This window comes from Hemitrygon akajei, chromosome 21 (assembly GCF_048418815.1).
Source record: "Hemitrygon akajei chromosome 21, sHemAka1.3, whole genome shotgun sequence".
Taxonomy (NCBI): Eukaryota; Metazoa; Chordata; class Chondrichthyes; order Myliobatiformes; family Dasyatidae; genus Hemitrygon; species Hemitrygon akajei.
This window is the reverse complement of record NC_133144.1, coordinates 69,789,796-69,809,651: the sequence shown is the minus strand read 5'-3', so window position 1 is coordinate 69,809,651 and position 19,856 is coordinate 69,789,796. Positions and strand designations below refer to the sequence as shown.

At 42.4% G+C, this 19,856-nt stretch overlaps 1 protein-coding gene across 1 annotated transcript; it reads right to left on the bottom strand.

Annotated features, from left to right (window-relative positions):
- Window positions 1-1,816: 1,816 nt before the first annotated feature.
- Window positions 1,817-18,740, bottom strand: LOC140714429 (dual specificity phosphatase 29-like). The gene is made up of 4 exons (XM_073025725.1): window positions 16,930-18,740; window positions 15,131-15,334; window positions 13,800-14,020; window positions 1,817-3,884 (listed from the first exon to the last, which is right to left on the bottom strand). The coding sequence occupies exons 2-4, from the start codon at window positions 15,283-15,285 to the stop codon at window positions 3,640-3,642; spliced, it is 621 nt and encodes a 206-aa protein (XP_072881826.1). The 5' UTR covers window positions 15,286-15,334; window positions 16,930-18,740; the 3' UTR covers window positions 1,817-3,639.
- Between the last annotated feature and the right edge of the window lie 1,116 nt (window positions 18,741-19,856).

The following is a 19,856-nucleotide window of genomic DNA, read 5'->3' as shown; positions in this document are numbered from 1 at the left end:
GACTTAGCCTCCACCACAGTCTGTAGCAGAGCATTCCACAGATTCACCACTCTCTGGCTAAAAAAAAAATTCTTCCTTACTTCTGTTCTAAAAGGTCACCCCTCAATTTTGAGTTTGTGCCCTCTTCTAGTTCTAGATACCCCCACCATAGGAAATATCCTCTCCACATCCTTTCTAGTCCTTTCAACATTTGATAGGTTTTGATGAGATTCCCCACCCCCCCCCCCGCACTCTTCTAAATTCCAGTGAGTACAGGCCCAAAGCTGCCTAACGTTCATCATGTTCCTGGGATCATCCTCGTGAACCTCCTATAGATTTTCCAATGACAGCACATCCTTTCTGAGATACACTGTATTCCAACTGCCACTTTTTTTGCTCATTCTTCCAAATTGTCTATGTCCTGCTGCAATTGCATTGCTTCCTCTGCATTATCTACCCCTCCGCCTGTCTACACATCATCTGCAAACTTTGCCACAAAGCCATTAATTCCATTATCCAAATCAGCTCCTTGAATCCAGACTTTACAAAAATAAAGTACTGTCATCCATCCCTCCTCCCAGTGTTAGGTCTGTGGCTTTTGTAGCTTTCACCACATCAGATGTTTTTTAAATGTCAGCAATGTCCTTGTTTAGGCATTGTGATTCAGATCCTTTCTGAATCAAATGTCTCCTTGTTTCAATGGAAGAGCCCCCATATTCCTCACAGAAAAGAAGATACTTGAACTCATTATAGATGAACCATCTCAGCTTTATTTAAGTTATTGCAGGAGAAGGTGTGCACATGTGAACAATTACAAGAACTTGGAGGAGATAAACCAGATCTGAGTCTGTAGTGGAAGCAGGAGAAATAACAAGAAACAAAAAATGATGAAGGCATCAACAAATAATGTTTTGCCTTTGCTGCAGAAGACAAGATACGTAGCAAATACAGGGCTGAACTGGGGGAACCAATGACTAAGGAACAAAGTCATGGAAAATTAAGGAGATAACTCCCCCACCCCAAAACAAATCCCATACATCCTAGTCTTCACAATAGAGATGGTATATACATTAATAATCTCCCAAAATGCCTTGGATTCTGGTACAACAGATTAGAAGATGGGCAGCACTATTTATAGAAGAAAGGATTACACAAATATGATACAGTAACCTGTCAAACTGATATCTCTTTGATGCCAAATTGCTGGAATTCATAAAAGACTGATGATCAGATTATTCAGAAGAATCACAGTATGAGCAGAAGTCAGACCATAATAGTTAAGGGAAACGAGTAGATGTCGTCTCTCTGGATTAACCAGATATATAAAGTGACATGCAAAATTGTAACCCCTAAAGTAAAGACTTGTGTGGTTAATTTTGTTTATGATACAAAACTGGGTAATGAGAAAGATGCACCAGGGTTTCAAGGGGATAAAGGTGGTTAAATAAAGGAGTTGGGATGTTATGTTGAAACTGTATAAGACATTGCTGAGGCCTAATTTCAAGTATTGTGTGATGCCAACCTAGAAAAAGTTATACATAAGATTGAAAGGGTACAGAAATAATTTACAAGGATATCGCCTGGACTTGAGGACCTGAGTTATAGGGAAAGGTTGAATAGGTTATGACTTTATTCCCTAGACTATAGAAGATTGAGAGGAGATTTGATAGAGGTATACAAAATTGAGGGGCATAGATAGAGTAAATGCAAGTAGGCTTTTACCACAGAAGTTGGGTGAAACTACCATGTCATGGATTAAGGGTGAAAAGTGAACTGTTTAAAGGGAATGTGAGGGGATCTTCTTCACTGAGAGGGTGGAATGTGGAATGTGGAGTGTGGAATGAGCTGCCAGTGCAAGTGGTGGATGCGGGCTTGATTTCAACATTTAGGAGAAGTTATGTGTAAGTACAAGGATGTGAGGGCTATGGTCCAGGTGCAGGTTGATGGGACTAGGCAAGTTAATGGTTTGACATGGACCAAAGGGCCTGTTAGTTTGCTATGACTAATGGCAGGGATTCCCAACCTGGGGTCCATGGACCCCTCAGTTAATGGTAGTGGTCTATAGTGTAAATAAGATTGGGAGCCCCTGGCCTATGTGCAAAAATGTGAGGTCATCAACACTGGTAGAAAGCATACCATAAAAGATTTTTTTATGTATACATCATTTAGATGGTGTGTTCTGAGGGAGCTGGCATCTTGAATACAAATCACTAAGTTAAAAAGCAGTTTAAGCCTACATTTAAGAACAAAACAGTATGTTGAGCTCAGTTGGAGGAGGATTTGAGTTAATTGAAACACTGTACAAGTCTGGTTTCACTGTTGAAAGAAGAATATCTTTGCAGTTGAGGGAGTTCAACAAAGGTTCAACAGATTGATTCCTGGGATGGGAAGTTTAGTTTATGAGGAGAGGTGAAGCAGACTGTGCATATGCTATTTTAAGCTAGAAACCTGAGAGGTAATCTCATTGAAATGCATGTTGGCAAACATTTGCAAAGATGATGTTTCCTTTGACTTCAGTGTTAACTGTTGGGGACACCAATCACATGGGCTGGCAGTACAAAGGAAAGTACAGTAAGTCTTATTGCAGCTTTACAAGTTTTGGGAGATTTCATTTGGAGAACTGAACACTGTTTTGGCCTCTCCGTACCAAAAGATGGACACATTTGACTTAAAGTTAATGCTGTATATAGATTTGATTGAATTAGGGAAAAGCCGACTCAAAAAAACACTGGGGAAGATGGGCCTAATCTCAAAGGTGATCTCATTGGTACTGAGAGGTATAGACCAAATAAGCACTGTATGGTGGTTTCCTCCAGGTAGCCAATTGGCAACTAAGGATGACAGTGAAAGGATAGAGATCAGCCATGTGTGGCTGAAGTGAGAAGAATTTAAGTCTTAGAGAATTGTAAATCTTTATAATTCTCCATTCCATGGGATTAACGGTTGCTCAAATTATACTCAGGACAAACATTCCACTGGAGAAAGTGTGGGTCTCAAAAAGGACTCAACCCTCACTTACCTTTCTTGCAGCACATTTGGTATGGTTAACTCTGAGTAAGCGGGCATTTACTGGATTATGAAACTATTTTCACCATGTTTTACCATGAAGGTGCCATATCTTCACTGAATGTTTTTTGTAATTACAAGTTATTTTAAGGAAAACTGACTCCCCACATCTTTATTTGCATGTTTTTTTTTAAAACCCCTACAGTGCCTGCCAAATTGGTGATGACGTGTTCATGGAAAATTTGCATCCTCCATAATTCAGGCGTTCATTCCCTACAATGATGCCAACAAGTCTGTACATGTTTGACTGCTGTATTGTTCTTTGTGTAAATTGGAGTTATATATCCCAGTGTTAAAATTTACGCTGAATTATTGCTGGTGTGTTTGAAACTTCAGACTATAACTTGTTACTGTGGTTTAATATTGACATGTAGGTTAAGTTGGTGAATACATTCTCAAAATTAAGAATTTCTTCTTGGGGTTGTTTTATATTTGCCTATAATTCCATGTTTGTAGTTATGTGCATCTCAGTGTCAGTAACATGCTCATGTCAGGGACAATTAATCTGCTCAATTCATTAAAGATTTCCTTGAATATCAGAAATATATGTATAGCTCAGTGTAGTTTTCCCATATAACTATTCTGAAAACAATGTTAACAGCTTTCTTTCCCATTTCCATTTGTGCTGGCTCCATTCTTCATGATGCTTCTTTCCATCACCAGCTCCGCATCAAGTGCTCTCAGTTGCTTCAGGAAGCCACGATTTGGTAAAATGCACCGGTGCTTAAGAACTTGTTGAGCAGCGTCTACCACTGTCATGTCCTTGTAGATCATCAGGTATGCCAGCACAAGAGAAGCTGAACGGCTCCGACCCCGAGCACAGTGGACCAGGACCTTGGCTACAAAGGTAAATTAACAGGTTTTACAGAGAGGACAAGTTTTTTCAGACAAGGAAAATACATCTGAACTTTGGGGACAGGTCCACCTGAGTAATGCAATAGAACCCATAGTATGAAAAATGTAAACCACAAATAATATGGAATGTGGAGGCCTAGAATTAAACTGTAAGATAATCACACTGAAGAATCAGCTTCCAGATGTTAATGCTGAAGGCTCATATCACAAAAGATTAGCCACTTGGTTGAAGTCCTGTTGCCTCACCATTTGCAGAGCACCCATCGTATTTGCCGTAGGGTGTGTGTCATCCAGGGAAAGGCCCGCACAACAATGGCAAGTCAGGTTGGTATTAAGCAGGAAATTCTGAATCAGTTATGGAATGAAAACAGCAAATCCTTCCATGGACTACTGAACATTAACAATAATTTCTATTATAGAACTGGCAGCTTAATGTTCCAGGGTTCCGATGTTTCAGATGTGATAGAGGCAGAGGGATGAAGGGTGGGGGGGAGGTGGCGGTGGCATTGCTAGTCAAGGAAAATGTTAAAGCAATGCTCAGGCAGGACAGATTAGAGGGCTTGTCTACTGAGGCCATATAGGTGGAGCTGAGGAACAGGAAAGGTATGACCACATTAAGGGGTTGTATTATAGATCACCCAATAGTCAGCAAGAATTGGAGGAGCAAATCTGCGGAAAGATAGCAGACAACTGCAGGAAATATAAAAGTTGTGATAGTAGGGGATTTTAATTTTCCACATATTGATTGGGATTCCCATATTGTTAAAGGTCTTGACGGGTTAGTTTGTAAAATGTGTTCAGGAAAGTTTTCTATATCAATATAGAGGTACCAACTAGAGAGGATGCAATATTAGATCTCCTATTAGGAAATGAGTTAGGACAAGTGACAGAAGTGTGTGTAGGGGAACACTTTGGTTCCAGTGATCATAATGCTATTAATTTCAACTTGATCATGGATAAACATAGATCTGGTCCTCGGGTTGAAGTTCTAAACTGGAAAAAGGCCAAATTTAAAGAAATGAGAAAGGATCTAAAAAGCGTGGATTGGAACAAGTTGTTCTCTGGTAAGGATGTGTTTGGTGAGTGGGAGGCCTTCAAAGGAGAAACTTTGAGAGTGCAGAGTTTGTATGTTCCTGTCAGGATTAAAGGCAAAGTGAATAAGAATAAGGAACCTTGATTTTCAAGGGATATTGGAAATCTAATAAAGAAGAAGAGAGAGATGTATAACAGGTATAGGCAACAAGGAGCAAATAAGGTACTTGGAGTATAAAAAAGTGCAAGAAAATACTTAAGAAATTAGGAGGGCTAAAAGACATGAGGTTGCTTTGGCAGTCAAGGTGAAGGATAATCCTAAGAGCTTCTACAGGTATATTAAGAGCAAAAGAATAGTAAGGGATAAAATTGGTCCTTGAAGATCAGAGTGGTTGGCTATGTATGGAACCAAAAGAAATGGGGGAGCTCTTAAATCGGTTTTTTACATCTGTGTTTACTAAGCAAACTGGCAAGGAGTCTATGGAAATAAGGCAAACAAATAGTGAGGTCATGGAACCTATACAGATTAAAGAGGAGGAGGTGCTTGCTGTTTTGAGGCAAATCAGAGGACCTGCCAGAGTAATTCAAACGAGAGGACATGATTTGAGAGTTAGGGGGCAAAAGTTTAAGGGAAACATGAGGGGGTATTTCTTCACTCAGAGAGTGATAGCTGTGTGGAATGAGCTTCCTGTAGAAGTAGTAGAGGCCAGTTCAGTTGTGTCATTTAAGGTAAAATTGGATAGGTATATGGACAGGAAAGGAGTGGAGGGTTATGGGCTGAGTGCGGGTAGGTGGGACTAGGTGAGATTAAGAGTTTGGCACAGACTAGGAGGGCCGAGATGGCCTGTTTCCATGCTGTGATTGTTATATGGTTATATGTTATATGGTTAATCCCTTGGACCTTGAAGGAGACTGGTGTTGAAATTGTAGGGGCCCTGGCAGATATATTTAAAATGTCAGTATCCACGGGTGAGGCGCCAGAGGATTGGAAAAAATTCATGTTGTTCCATTGTTTAAAAAAGGCTCTAAAAGTAATCTGGGAAATTATAGGTAGGCAAGTTTGACGTCAGTAGTAGGTAACTTATTGGAAGGAGTACCAAGAGATAGGATCTACAAGAATTTGGATAGACAGGGACTTATTAGGGAGAGTCAACATGGCTTTGTGCACAGTTGGTCATGTTTAACCAATCTATTAGAGTTTTTCAAAAAGGTTACCATGAAAGTGGATGAAGGGAAGACAGTGGATGTTGTCTGCATGGACTTCAGTAAGGCCTTTGACAAGGTCCTGCATGGGAGGTTAGTTAGGAAGATTCAGTCGCTAGGTATACATGGTGAGGTAGTAAATTGGATTAGACATTGGCTCAATGAGAGAAGCCAGAGAGTCATAGTGGAGGATTGCTTCTTTGAGTGAAGGCCTGTGTCTAGTGGTGTGCCACAGGGATCAGTGCTGGATCCATTGTTATTTGTCATTTATATCAATGATCTGGATGATAATGTGGTAAATTGGATCAGCAAGTTTGCTGATGATACAAAGATTGGAGGTGTAGTGGACAGTAAGGAAGGTTTTCAAAGCTTGCAGAGGGATTTGGACCAGCTGGAAAAATGGGCTGACAAATGGCAGATGGAGTTTAATGCAGACAAATGTGAGGTATTGCACTTTGGCAGGACAAACCAAGGTAGAGCATACAAGGTAAGTGGTAGGACACTGAGGAGTGCAGTAGAACAGAAAGATCTGATAATACAGATAAATAATTCCCTAAAAGTGACATCACAGGTAGATAGGGTAGTAAAGAGAGCTTTTGGCTCATTGGCCTTTATAAATCAAAGTATTGAGTATAAGAGTTGGAATGTTGTGGTGCAGTTGTATAAGATATTGGTGAGGCCGTATTTGGAGTATTGTGTGCAGTTTTGGTCACCTAATTACAGGAAGGATATTAATAAGGTTGAAAGAGTGCAGAGAAGGTTTACAAGGATGTTGCTGGGACTTGAGAAACTGAGTTACAGAGAAAGGTTGAATAGGTTAGGACTTTATTCCCTGGAGCATAGAAGAATGAGGGGAGACTTGATAGAGCTATATAAAATTATGATGGGTATAGATAGAGTGAATGCAAGCAGGCTTTTTCCACTGAGGCTAGGGGAGAAAAAAAAAGAGGACATGGGTTAAGGGTGAAAAGGGAAAAGTTTAAAGGGAACGTTAGGAGGAGCTTCTTCACAGAGAGTAGTGGGAGTGTGGAATGGGCTGCCAGTTGAAGTGGTGAATGCAGGCTCACTTTTAACATTTAATAAAAACTTGGACAGGTACATGGATGAGAGGTGTATGGAGGGATATGGTCTATGTACAGATCAGTGGGACTGGGCAGAAAAATGGTTCGGCACAGCCAATAAGGGCCAAAAGGCCCGTTTCTGTGCTGTAATGTTATATGGTTCAAACTTGCAGCACTATGGTATTTTATTGTTTCAATGAGGAAATGGTGAAAAAAAATCCTCACTGACAGAAACAGCTTTCTGTGAAATTTTGGACAGACAATTATCTAAGTGCAAAAGACAAAGATATGAATATAAATAAACCAGCAGGAATAGTGAGTACAATATGACTGATAGCAACAATATGTTGAATATCATATAGTGGCAAATTAAATGAAGCAAAATCTGAACAAAAATGCTATGTATACATTAATATCAAACCTACTAAACTGGAAGGAATTACAGTCATAGGAAATACAAAAGATGTTAAAGTTTCAATCTGAATTGACCTTATTATAGAAAGCTATTTCTTGTAGCTCTCATCAGTGCAGCATGTACTGTTAAGTGTCAGTGATGGGTTCAGTAATTTCTTGTGACATAATAGTCCAGTTCTCAAACTTGTGACTGGTAGTAACCTGTACAAATGTCATTATTTTCAGTATGTCGCCAACATAATTGTCCTGTAGGGCAATCTCATTTTCTAATGGACCCTGTTTTGAAACCCATTAATAGGTATCTAGAGATTGCCTAACTATTTGTGTAATCCATGGAGTACTGTTACATTAGTTACTATAAAACACAGATTAAACCTGGCTGTTCAATATTGGCCATGGATTATAATAAACTTGACCTCCTGAGAACATTTCAGTTTGAATGGATATCAAGGCAACTATTGGCTTAACATGCAAAAAACCAGCCAGAATGAACATTGGGCAGAGATTAAAATTGTTTTAGTTTAAAAAACTGAATTGCTGAGCTAATTATTTGTAGTTTGTAAAAGAGTTTGTAAATTAGATACACAATTTCTAGCCCATTGTTCCTCTTTGAAAGAGCTTCCTAATTAACCCACTCCCTTCACCATATGTTTCCATTTTGAGTAGTTATCCTCTTCAGAAGTTTCAATTGGATTTACATACATTGTCCTTTCTAATGTAGTGTTACAGGTCACAGTGACTTGATAGGAGGGACAAGTCTCCTTGAGCTCCCTCACATCACCTTGCTAATGTATGTTGCCTGGCAATGGAAGACTGATCTGGTAACTCTCTCCAAACATTCAGCCTTTTAATTCTTTGGCAGAATCTCCCTTACCCCTCTGCTGAAATAGCTTCTCCCGTCACTTCACAATGAACAATAATTTGACAATTTTCAATTTCAAGCAAAAGACGGTAGAGAATTTGGGCATTTGGGAAGGATCTGGGGAGGGAGAAGCAGTGAAAACATTTTGGGTAGTTGAAGTTCTATCAGAGAAGAAAAAGATATATGTTTGGTGAAGCTGTAAGAGGACAAGAAAAGTGTAATTGAAAGAAGAAACAAAATCCATGGGAAAGAGCAGCCTGAAGATAAATTTTCAAAATAGTGTATCGGCAGAATTTTTGACTGAAAATTGATTTATAGTTTTTTGTGTCACAGAACTTTGCCAAAAATATTGGACCATTGAAAAATGACACTGGAGTAGTAGTAATGAGGGACAAGGAAATGGTGGACAAACTGGATTTTGCATCAGTCTTCACTGTTGAAGACGCTAGCAGTTCGCTGGAAGATTGAGTATATCAAAGGGCAGAGTTGAGTACGGTGCCATTACTAGGGAGAAGGTGTTTGAGAAACTGAAAGGTGTGAAGGGAGAGAAGTCACCTGGACCAGATGGACTACACCCCAGGGTATGAAAGAGGTAGCTGAAGAGATTATGGCTCTTTCAAGAAGCAATAGATTCTAAAATTGTTCCGGAGGTCTGGAAGACTACAACTGTTATTCCACTCTTCAAGGAAGGAAGGAGGCAGAAGAAAGGAATTGAAAGACCAGTTACCCTAACTTTAGTAGTTGGGAAGATGTTGGAGTCAATTGTTAAGGATATGGTTTTGGGGTAATTGGAGACGGATAATAAAATAGGCTAAAGTCAGCATTGTTTCCTTGAGGGAAAATCTTACCTGAAAAATCTGTTAGAAACCAAAGATGAATTTCTTTAGCCAGAGAGTGGAGAATCTGTTCAATTTTGTTGCCACAGGCAGCTGTGAAGGCCAAGTCTTTACGTACAGTATATTTAAGGCAGAGGTTGATAGATTTTTGATTAATCAGGGCATGAAGGGATACAGAGAGAAGGCATGAGATTGGGCCTGAGAGGAAAAATTAATCAGCCATGATGAAATGACAGAGCAGGCTGGATGGACCAAATGACCCAATTCTGCTCCTACATCTTATGGTATTATGGTCTAATTCATTGAGGAAATAACTAGCAGGATAGACAAAGAAGATTGGTGGATGTTGTGTACATGGATTTTCAGAAAGCCTTTGACAAGGTGCCACACATGAGGGGGCTTAACAAGTTAAGAATCCATGGTATTATAGAAAGATACTAGTATGAATAGAGTATAGACTGATTGGGAAAGAGTGGGAATAAAGAAGCCTTTTCAGAGTGGCTGCTGGTGACTAGTGGTGTTCTGCAGGTTGGTGTTGGGACTGCTTCTTTTTACATTGTATGTCAATGACTTGGATGACAGGGTTGATGACTGTGTGGCCAAGTTTGTGGACAATACAAAAATGGGTGGAGGGACAGGTAATGTTGAAGCAGCAGGGAGGCTGCAGACAGATTAGGAGAATGGGCAAAAAAAATGGTAAATGGACTACCTTCAGGAAGTGTATAGTCATACACTTTAAAAGCATAGACTGTTTTCTAAGTGGTGAGAAAATTCAAAATTCTGAACTGCAAAGGGACTTTGGAGTCCTTGTGCAGGATTCCCTAAAGGTTTATTTGCAGTTTGAGTCAGTGGTGAGGAAGGCAAATGCAATGTTAGCATTCATTTCAAGAGGACTAATACAAGCAAGAATATAATACTGGGGCTTTATAAGGCACTGGTGAGGCCTCATGGAGTATTGTGAGCAGTTTTGAACCCCTTATTTAAGAACATAGAAATCTACAGCACATTACAGGCCCTTCAGCCCACAATGTTGTGCCGATCATGTAACCTACTCTAGAAACTGCCTCGTATTTCCCTACTGTATAGCCCTCTATTTTTCTAAGCTCAATGTAACTATCTAAGAGTCTCTTAAAAGGCCCTATTGTATCCACCTCAACCACCATCAATGGTAGTGCATTCCATGCACCCACCACTGTGAAAAACTTACCTCTGACATCTCCTTTGTACCTACTCTTAAGCACCTTAAAATTATGCCTCCTCATGTTAGCCCTGGGAAAAAGCCTCTGCCTATCCACACGATCAATACCTTTTATCATCTTATAAACTTCAATCTATCAGGTCACCTCTCATCTTCAGTTGCTCCTAGGAAAAAAGCCCAAGTTCATGTAACCTATTCTTATAAGGCATGCTCTCCAAAAAAGAATGTGCTGACAATGGAATGCATTCAGAAGAGGTCACAAGAATGATTCAGGGAATGAAAGGGTTATGGTATGAGTGATTGATAGTTCTGGGCACTTACCAGCTAGAATTTAGAAGAATGACGGGATGTCATTGAAACTTACCAAATGTTGACAGGCCTAGATATAGTGGGTGTGGAGAGAATGTTTCCTATTGTGAGGGAATCTTGGACTAGAGCGCACAGCCTCAGAATAGAGAAAGAACCATTTTGAACAGAGGTGAGGAAGAATTTCTTTAACTAGAGGGTGGTGAATCTTTGGAATTCATTGCTAAGGACAGGTCATTGGGTGCATTTAAGGTGGCAGTTGAAAGCTACAGTCGACATTACAGGCCGAGACCCTTCCCCTGAACTGGAGAAAAGAAAATGAGTAGTAGATTTAATTGGTGGGAGGAAGGAAGAGAGAAACACAAGGGAGGGGGAGGAGTGAAGTAAAGAGCTGGGAAGTTGAATGATGAAAGAGATACAGGGCTAGAGAAAAGTCCATGGAAGAAAGAAAAGTGGGGAGGAGCACCAGAGGAAAGCGTTGGGCAGGCAAGGAGATAAGATGAGAGAGGGAAAAGGAGATGGGGGATGGTGAAGGGGGGGGTATTACTGGAAGTTCAAGAAATCAATGTTCATGCCTTCAGGTTGGAGGCTTCTCAGATGGAATACAAGGTGTTGTTCCTGCAACCTGAGTGTGGCCTCATCACAACAGTAAAGGAGGCCATGGATTGACAGATTGAAATGAGAATGGGAAGTGGAATTAAAATGGGTGGCCACTGGGAGATCCCGCTTCTTCTAACGGACAGAGCTTAAGTGCTCGGCGAAGCAGTCACCTAATCTATCTTGGGTCTTGCCAATATACAAAAGGCCACACTGGGAAAATCAGACATAATATATGACTCAACAGACTCACAGATGAAGTGTTGCCTCACACAGAAGGACTGTTTGGGGCCCTGAATGGTAGGGAGGGAGTTGGTGTAGGGGCAGGTGTAACACTTGTTTTGCTTGCAAGGATAAGTGCCAGGAGGAAGATAAGTGGGAAGGGACAAGTGGACAAGGGAGTCGCATAGTGGGATCCCTGTGGAAAGCAGAAAGTGGGGGGAGGAAAAGATGTGTTTAATGATGGGACCCCACTGGAGATGATCAAAGTTCTGGAGTGTTATGTGCTGGACACAGGCTGGTGGGGTGGTAGGTGAGGGCAAGAGGAACCCTATCCCTGGTAGGGTGGCGGGAGAATGGGGTGAGAGCAGACGTGTGTGAAATGGAAGAGATGCGGTTGAGGGTAGTGTTGACGGTGGAGGAAGGGAAGCTCCTTTCTTTGAAAAAGGAGGACATCTCCTTAGTTCTGGAATAAAAAGCCTCACCCTGAGAGCAGATGTGGCAGAGATGGAGGAATTGAGAGAAGGGAACAGCGTTTTTACATGTAACAGGATGGGAAGAAGTATAGTCTAGATAGCTGTGAGAGTCCATGGTTTTATAATAGACGTCAGTCGATAAGCTATCTCCAGACAGAGACATTGAGAAAGGGGAAGGTGGTGTTGGAAATGGACTAGGTAAATTAGGGGGCAAAATAGAATTTGGAGGCAAAGTTGATAAAGTCCATGAGCTCTGCATAGGTGCAGGAAGCAGCACCAATGCAGTCATCGATGTAGCGTAGGAAAAGTTGGGTACAGACACCAGTGTAGGCTTGGAACATAGACTGTTCATGTAGCCGACAAAAAGATGGGTATAGCTGGGACCCATGTGAGTGCCCATGGCTCTGTTTTGTTTGAAAGACATCAGAGGAGCTGAAGAAGTTATTGAGACTGAGGACAAGTTCTGCTAGATGGAAGAGAATGGTAGTCAATGGGAATTGGTTGGGTCTGGTTCCAGAAAGAAACGGAGAGCTTTGAGGCCTTCCTGGTGGGGTTGGAGGTGTATAGGGACTGGGCATCCATAGTGAAAATATGATGGGGGCCAGGGAACTTGAAATCATTGAAAAGATCCAGAGTGTGTGAAGTGTCACAGATGTAGGTAGGAAGGAACTGAACTTGGGGGGATAAAATAGAGCTGGATATGCAGATACGAGTTCAGTGGGGCAGAAACAATGGATCTACCTGGACAAGCAGGTTTGTGGATCTTGGGTAGGAGACTCACACTCAGGTTGGAGGAACAACACCTTATATTCTGTCCAGATAGCCTCCAACCTCTCCTTCACTATCCTCTATCCCCTTATCTCCTTGCCTGCCCATCACCTCCCTCTGGTGCTCCTCCCTCCTTTCTTCCATGGCCTTGTTTTCTCTCATTAGATTCCCCTTCTCCAGTCCTGTATTTCTTTCACCAATCAACCTTACAGCTCTTTACTTCACCCCTCTTTCCCAGTTTCACCTATCACCTTGTGTTTCTCCCTTCTTTCCTCCCACCTTTTAAATCTACTTAGTTTTTTTTCTGCTGAAGGGTCTTGGCCCAAAATGACAAAACTGTACTCTTTCCCATAGATGCTGCCTGGCTTGCTGAGCTCCTCCAGCATTTTGTGTATTGGATTTCCAGCATCTGCAGATTTTCCCTTGTTTGGAGGTTGAAAGGCTACAGTGAGAATGCAGGAGAGTAGAGGGAAATTGATCAGCCATGGTGAAATGGCAGAACAGAGTCAATGAGCTGAATGGACTAACCCTGCTCCTATGTCTTACGGTCTTATTTCTTCCTATATCACTCATTCTCTTCCCTATCTCCTTTGTCCAGCTTCCTCCACTAACATCTGACTCTAGTCCCAGTCACCAGTGGATGATCGATGGCTCTTTGCTGCCGCTGTTTAGAACAATTTGATGCACAAATTAAATGCTTGGCTACAAGTGAGGCAAATTAATCACCTTTGTTAAATAACCCTTTTGCAAATACTCATTTTTACTAAGTTATTAAATTGTTTCTGTCCCATGTGTCTTTCTGGAGGTTGGAAGTAAATTAGTTGAGGGGCTGCTGCTAGAAAGATGTTTCTAGATATTTAACTATGATTTGATTCCCCACCATCCATGGATTTCATCCCGTGACCAATGTTGTCTGTTGTGACTTACAGCTGGGCTTTCTTAGAGCTCTGTCAATGTACTGGGCAGCAGGGTAGAAGAATTTACTCAAATCAAAAGTTGTCAGGTCTGCAGCCTCTACACCGTAGTAATCAACAGGCATGTCTCTGTAGTAATCCTCCCCTGTGTCCACGTTCCCGCGACCATGGGCTGCATTTAGGATGTGAGAGAAGCCCAACTTTTCCACGGCATAGCGGTCCAGTGCTGCCACTCTGTGGTAAAATTTATAATCATAAACAAACTGAAATAAGTTATTCATCTCTTGGAATCAGAGCGTGTTTATTATTGTCACATGTACAGCGAACAGAAAACAGTGGGTCCTCCTTGGGTTGGTTGGTTGTGGAAATCTTTAGACAGGGGCACAGACAGATGTTTTGTGGCCATGAGCTTAATTTATATATTTTTTTTATGTATTGCAGAGTACTGCTGTCACAAAACAACAAATTTCATGGCATATCTGTATTCAAGATTTTTTAATGTCATTTCCAGCACACAAGTGTAAAGGAGAACAAAATAATTGTTACTCCAGATCTATCAGTGATATTAAACCTGCTTCTGAATCCGATTCTGAGACTCCTGGATGGTGTTGGCCCTGTGGTGCTAGGGTCAAGGATATCTGAGTGGGCACAGAACATTCTGAAAGGGGAGGGTGAACAGCCAGAGGTCCTGTCTATATTGGTTTTAATGGCATAGACAGCAAAAGAGATAACTTATTGTGGAAAGGACCAATTCTAGGGAAGATAGGTTGAAGGTGAAAAGGGCTTTTGCCTGGAATGCACTGCCAGAGAGAGTGGTAGCTCCAGACATAGCAGTGGTGTTTAAGATTGGGCAAGAACACGTGAACAGGTGGGGAACAAAGGGATACAGACCAAGTACAGGCAGATGGGGTTACATCATGGTCACTACAGACATTTCTCCAAAATCAGCTCTTTAGCCACACATTCAACTGCACTGCCTTCCTATTCTTACCCTCACTTCCTCATGGCACAAGGAATAATCCAGAAAGCCTGCTTTTTAACTTTCTACTTAAGTCTCTAAATTTCCCGTGCAGGACCTCATCTCATTCCCCACCAACAATGGTACGGATGGTGCAGGAAAATGTTGCTGAGCTAGAGGATAAGCCAGCATGTTTTTGAAAGGCCAAATGAGCTCCTTCCCCTGACCAAGCCTTGAGCAGCTCATTCCTAATAGTTGATGCACCACTATGAGATAAAGTCCCTGATTTACTGTAATTGTTAGTGATAAATGTTTAGTTTATATATTTACCTTAGATATCATGCATTGCCTGGTGGAATCCCATTGGAGTTTAATGTGGAACTTACTCATCTCCGATGTAAATGTTCGGCCAGACTTCATTGACATGAGCAAATTTTACAGAGCCCTTCCAGAAAAGGCGTTCCAGTTCAAAAGCTCCTGGAGTAATATAGTCATCATCAGGGTTAATCTTTGTTCGGGTCTCTGCACTTCTGGAGAGCATCGTGACAGGGCAAATTGCTGAAATGGGAACTTCTCCAAATATTATTGACCTGAATGTTTGATACAAAACATGAGCACAGGTCTCAGTGAAAGCATTTCATGTTGTGATTGGATTGCTCCCTTGTCATCTACATTGACCAAGAGAGACCACATTCTAAACCCTGGCTACAGGATGAATCTATGCTTTACTTAGCTCCCTGGATGTTGTGAAGAGAAGAGGTAAAAGGGTAGTTGTAACAAATCCTATACTTGCTGGGTAAGTGAGGACTGACTGGGGGGCAATGGAAGAACACATCAGGGAGCCACATGGGGGTAGTCTCAGTGGAATACAGAAAAAGAGGCAAAGGTGTGTCTGCCTAGGGGTGGGTACCTCACCGGAGGCAGTGAAAATAGTGGATGGTGGAAGTGGGGTGTAAAGTGAGAAGGAGGAGAGTTGTATTCTTCCTCTGAATGGGAGAGGAAGTGAGAGCTTTGTCCATGAAATGCCACCAGAATTATTTTCAAGACATTCTCATTGGTGGAGAGTAAAGAATTTTTTTCCTTGAATATTGCTTTTTGAAGGAACCTTATCATAAACGTGTTATGTTAGAACGAGTCTGAATTATTCCACAGTAACACGATACTGTAGGAGCAGTATTCCTCCTGTCCCAACCTCCTGCATTTCATTCCCTCAGGTTTGTTTTGTTTGTATTTATATCAATGAGTTCCTCCGGGCCGTTATGAAATATTGTTCCCGGAGTTTTTCACGGCTGGGAATATTTCATTTATAGAGTAGGAACCTGCCTGAATAAAATTCAGTCAGGCTGAGCTGTCTTTATTGACACAGGAATCAACGGATCAGAGCTTAAAAAATATTTGTATTGCAATGTACTGCTGCCGTAAAACAAATTTCAGGATCTATACCAGTGCAATTAAACCTGGTTCTGATCAGGAAATGGCGTTAGCTGCTGGAGTGCTGAGGAGCGTGAGAGAGGGGAGAAAGTATCATCGGAATGCAAACTCAGAGGGAAAAACATTTCGGGATAATGAAATGTGAGTCCCTTAACGGGCGGACATGTGAAGAAAGTTCCACTGGATTTTAGTTTGAGGATAGATGTTTGGGTCAAATCTGCACAAATTGGAATCATTCCGAATCTGTATCCTTTGGGGTGGGAGAGCCATAGAAGGGAGAAAAGACATAATCACAAACACTGATGCTGGAAATCCGAGCAACACTGACAAAATGCCGGAGGAACTCAGCAGGCCAGTAGCATCTATGAAAAGAGTACCGACAACGTTTTGGACCCATAGATGCTGCCCGGCCTGCTGATTTCCTCCAGCATTTTGTGCGTGTTTTCCGGAAACAGAAGCTTAGACGGAGGCATTGTGGATGTTTCCACTGGGACAGACATGGAGGAAGGAGTGCGGAGCTCCTGTGCCCCTCGGACTGGCAGAGGGTCCCGTTGCTTATGCCGCCTGTTCCAACCCTGAACTGCAAATTCCGAACATCAAGCACGAGAGTCGTCAAAAGTCAGATATACTCCACACTCCAGTTAAACAAACTGTAACAACTTTCATTTCAACTCGGTCATAGAATTTTTACAGCCAGCTACTAACGTGGTCAAAATGCATTAATAGTGAGACACGAAAGAATGGCGGTACTCACCGCAGAACAGACACTGGACATCGGTTCGCCGCTCTCTCATTCCTTGTCCTCTCTGCCTCCTCTCTGCACACTTCTGACGGGGTTTGCTAATTCTGATGAGGTCGTCACGGCACAGAAAGGACTATTTTTAACTAGAGCATGAATTCGCAGCCCAAGTCCGCATTCTGGCTCTGAGCACCATGGAAGAGTTAGCGAGCACCGGCTGTTGCAACAGTCACAGTGTCGGGCAGTGATCTGCATGAAACACGTCCCTGCCGATCTGCGATTGCCTCGTTACTTGTTTATTGATTATTTTATACTACTAATCTAAACTAATTTGGACTGCCCGCGGGCTTCGTATTTGTAAACTCGCTGACACTAATCGACTGCTGCATCAGACGAACTATTGATTATCGATCAGCTTAAAAAGGTGTGTCAGTGAGGGGAACTCACAGTGCTCAACCGCTGCCTGATCCGGCAACTGCATGTGTTGGGGGCTGATGTGTTAGTGATGAGCCTTCCACATGTGTCCCTGCGCACCTCCCTGTGCCTTTACTGTCATCCCGGGCACGTGAGCGACATTTTCGGAGAACTGCAGACAGTGTGTGAATGTCGTGACATTATCCAATAGGCATCCGTGGTTTAGTGTGCCCTCAGTGTTGTAGATGTTCCGCGTCCTTGCCCCTTTCCCAAGGTTTGTTTGTTTTAAAAGATTTGAGAAATAGGAGGGGGAGGGGGACTCAGAGCAACATCCTCACCCTCATTGGACACACTGGTCATGGGGTAAAAGTTAGCCCCTCTCCACCCCGGGAGTCATCTCTGCTCAGTGACGAGGCTGCTCTCTCCATCACCCTAGCACAGGGTCTAGACTGTAGAAAGGTGGTGAAGTTTAATTAACACTGAGACCCCGAGGTCTGGCTACAGAGAATCCGGTTGATTACAGTGAAGGGAGTTGTCTGCAGAAACTGAACATTAAGAGAAATGTTCAGATATACGGAGTCAAAGGTCATTAAACTCCAAAAACACCAAACCCGAAAAGCTTGGCTACGATCTGCTAAGATGGAGCATTAGATGTAGGAGGTTCCCAGTTTCATTACTAAACATTAGAGGTTCTAGACACACAAAATACTGGAGGAATTCACCAGGTCAAGCAGAATCTTTGGAGGGGAATACACAGTTGACTTTTCGGGCCGAGTCACTTCAGCAGGACTGGAAAGGGAGGGTGAGACGTCAAAATGAGAAGGTGGGGGAAGGGGAAGGAGGACAAGCTAGTCGGTGATCGGTGAAGCCAAGTGGGTGGGAAAGGTAAAGGGCAGGAGAAAAAGGAATCTGATAGGAGAGTGGATCAGGGGGGAAAGGGAAGGAAGGGGGCACCATGGGGAGGTGATGGGTGGGTGAGGAAAAGAGATAAGGGGCCAGAGTGGGGAATGGAAGAGGAGGGGAGGAGAATTTTTTTCTGCAGGAGAAATTGATGATCATGCCATCACATGGAGGCTACCTGGATGGAATATGAAGTATTGTTCTTCCACCCTGAGAATGACCTCATTGTGGCAGAAGAGACCATCAGACCATCAGATATAGAAACAGAATTAGACCATTTGGTCCATCGAGTCTGTTCCACCATTTCATCATGGCTGATACAATTTTCTTCTCAGCTCCTATCTACTGCCTTCTCCCCGTATCCCTTCATGCACTGAACAGTCAAGGAACTATCAGCCTCTGCCTTAAATACACATAAAGACTTGGCCTCCACAGCTGCCTGTGGCAAAGAATTCCACAGATTCAACACTCTCTGGCTAAAAGGACCCCTCTATTCTGAGGCTGTGTCCTCTGATCTTAGACACTTCCATCTTAGGAAACATTCTCTCTATGTCCACTCTATCAAGGCCTTTCACCATTCGGTAGGTTTCAATGAGGTCACCTCTTATTCATCTGAATTCCAGAGAATACAGGCTCAGAACCAGCAAATACTCTTCATATGACAACCCATTCAATTGCGGAATCATTTCCTTTGAACCCTATCCAGTTTCAGAAAGACAGACATACTTTATTGATCCTGAGGAAAATTGGGTTTCGTTTCAGCCGTGCCAACCAAGAATAGTGTACAAATATAGCAATATAAAACCATAAATAATTAAATAATAATAAGTTAATCATGCCAAGTTGAAATAAGTCCAGGACCAGCCTATTGGCTCAGGGTGTCTGACACTCTAAGGAAGGAGTTGTAAAGTTTGATGGTCACAGGCAGGAATGACTTCCTATGATGCTCAGTGTTACATCTCGGTGGAATGAGTCTCTGGCTGAATGTACTCCTGTGCCTAACCAGTACATTATGGAGTGGATGGGAGTCATTGTCCAAGATGGCATGCAACTTGGACAGCATCCTCTTTTCAGACACCACCGTCAGAGAGTCCAGTTCCACCCCAACAACATCACTGGCCTTACAAATGACTTTGTTGATTCTGTTGGTGTCTGCTACCCTCAGCCTGCTGCCCCAGCACACATCAGCAAACATGATAGCACTGGCCACCACAGACTCGTAGAACATCCTCAGCATCGTCCAGCAGATGTTAAAGGACCTCAGTCTCCTCAGGAAATGGAGACGGCTCTGACCCTTCTTATAGACAGCCTCAGTGTTCTTTGACCAGTCCAGTTTATTGTCAATTCATATCCCCAGGTATTTGTAATCCTCCACCATGTCCACACTGACCCCTTGGATGGAAACAGGGGTCACTGGTGCCTTAGCCCTCCTCAGGTCCACCACCAGCTCCTTAGTCTTTTTCACATTAAGCTGCAGATGATTCTGCTCACACCATGTGACAAAGTTTCCCACCGTAACCCTGTACTCAGCCTCATTTCCCTTGTTGATGCATCCAACTATGGCAGAGTCATCAGAAAACTTCTGAAGAAGGCAAGACTCTGTGCAGTAGTTGAAGTCCGAGGTGTAG

Coding starts and splice junctions, on each gene's coding strand:
- LOC140714429 (XM_073025725.1), bottom strand. CDS start 15,285: ATGCTCTCCAGAAGTGCAGAGACCCGAACAAAGATTAACCCTGATGAT. Junction 14,021..15,130: donor AACATTTACATCGGAGATGA/GTAAGTTCCACA, acceptor ATTTTACCACAG/AGTGGCAGCACTGGACCGCT. Junction 3,885..13,799: donor AGCTCTAAGAAAGCCCAGCT/GTAAGTCACAAC, acceptor TTACCTTTGTAG/CCAAGGTCCTGGTCCACTGT.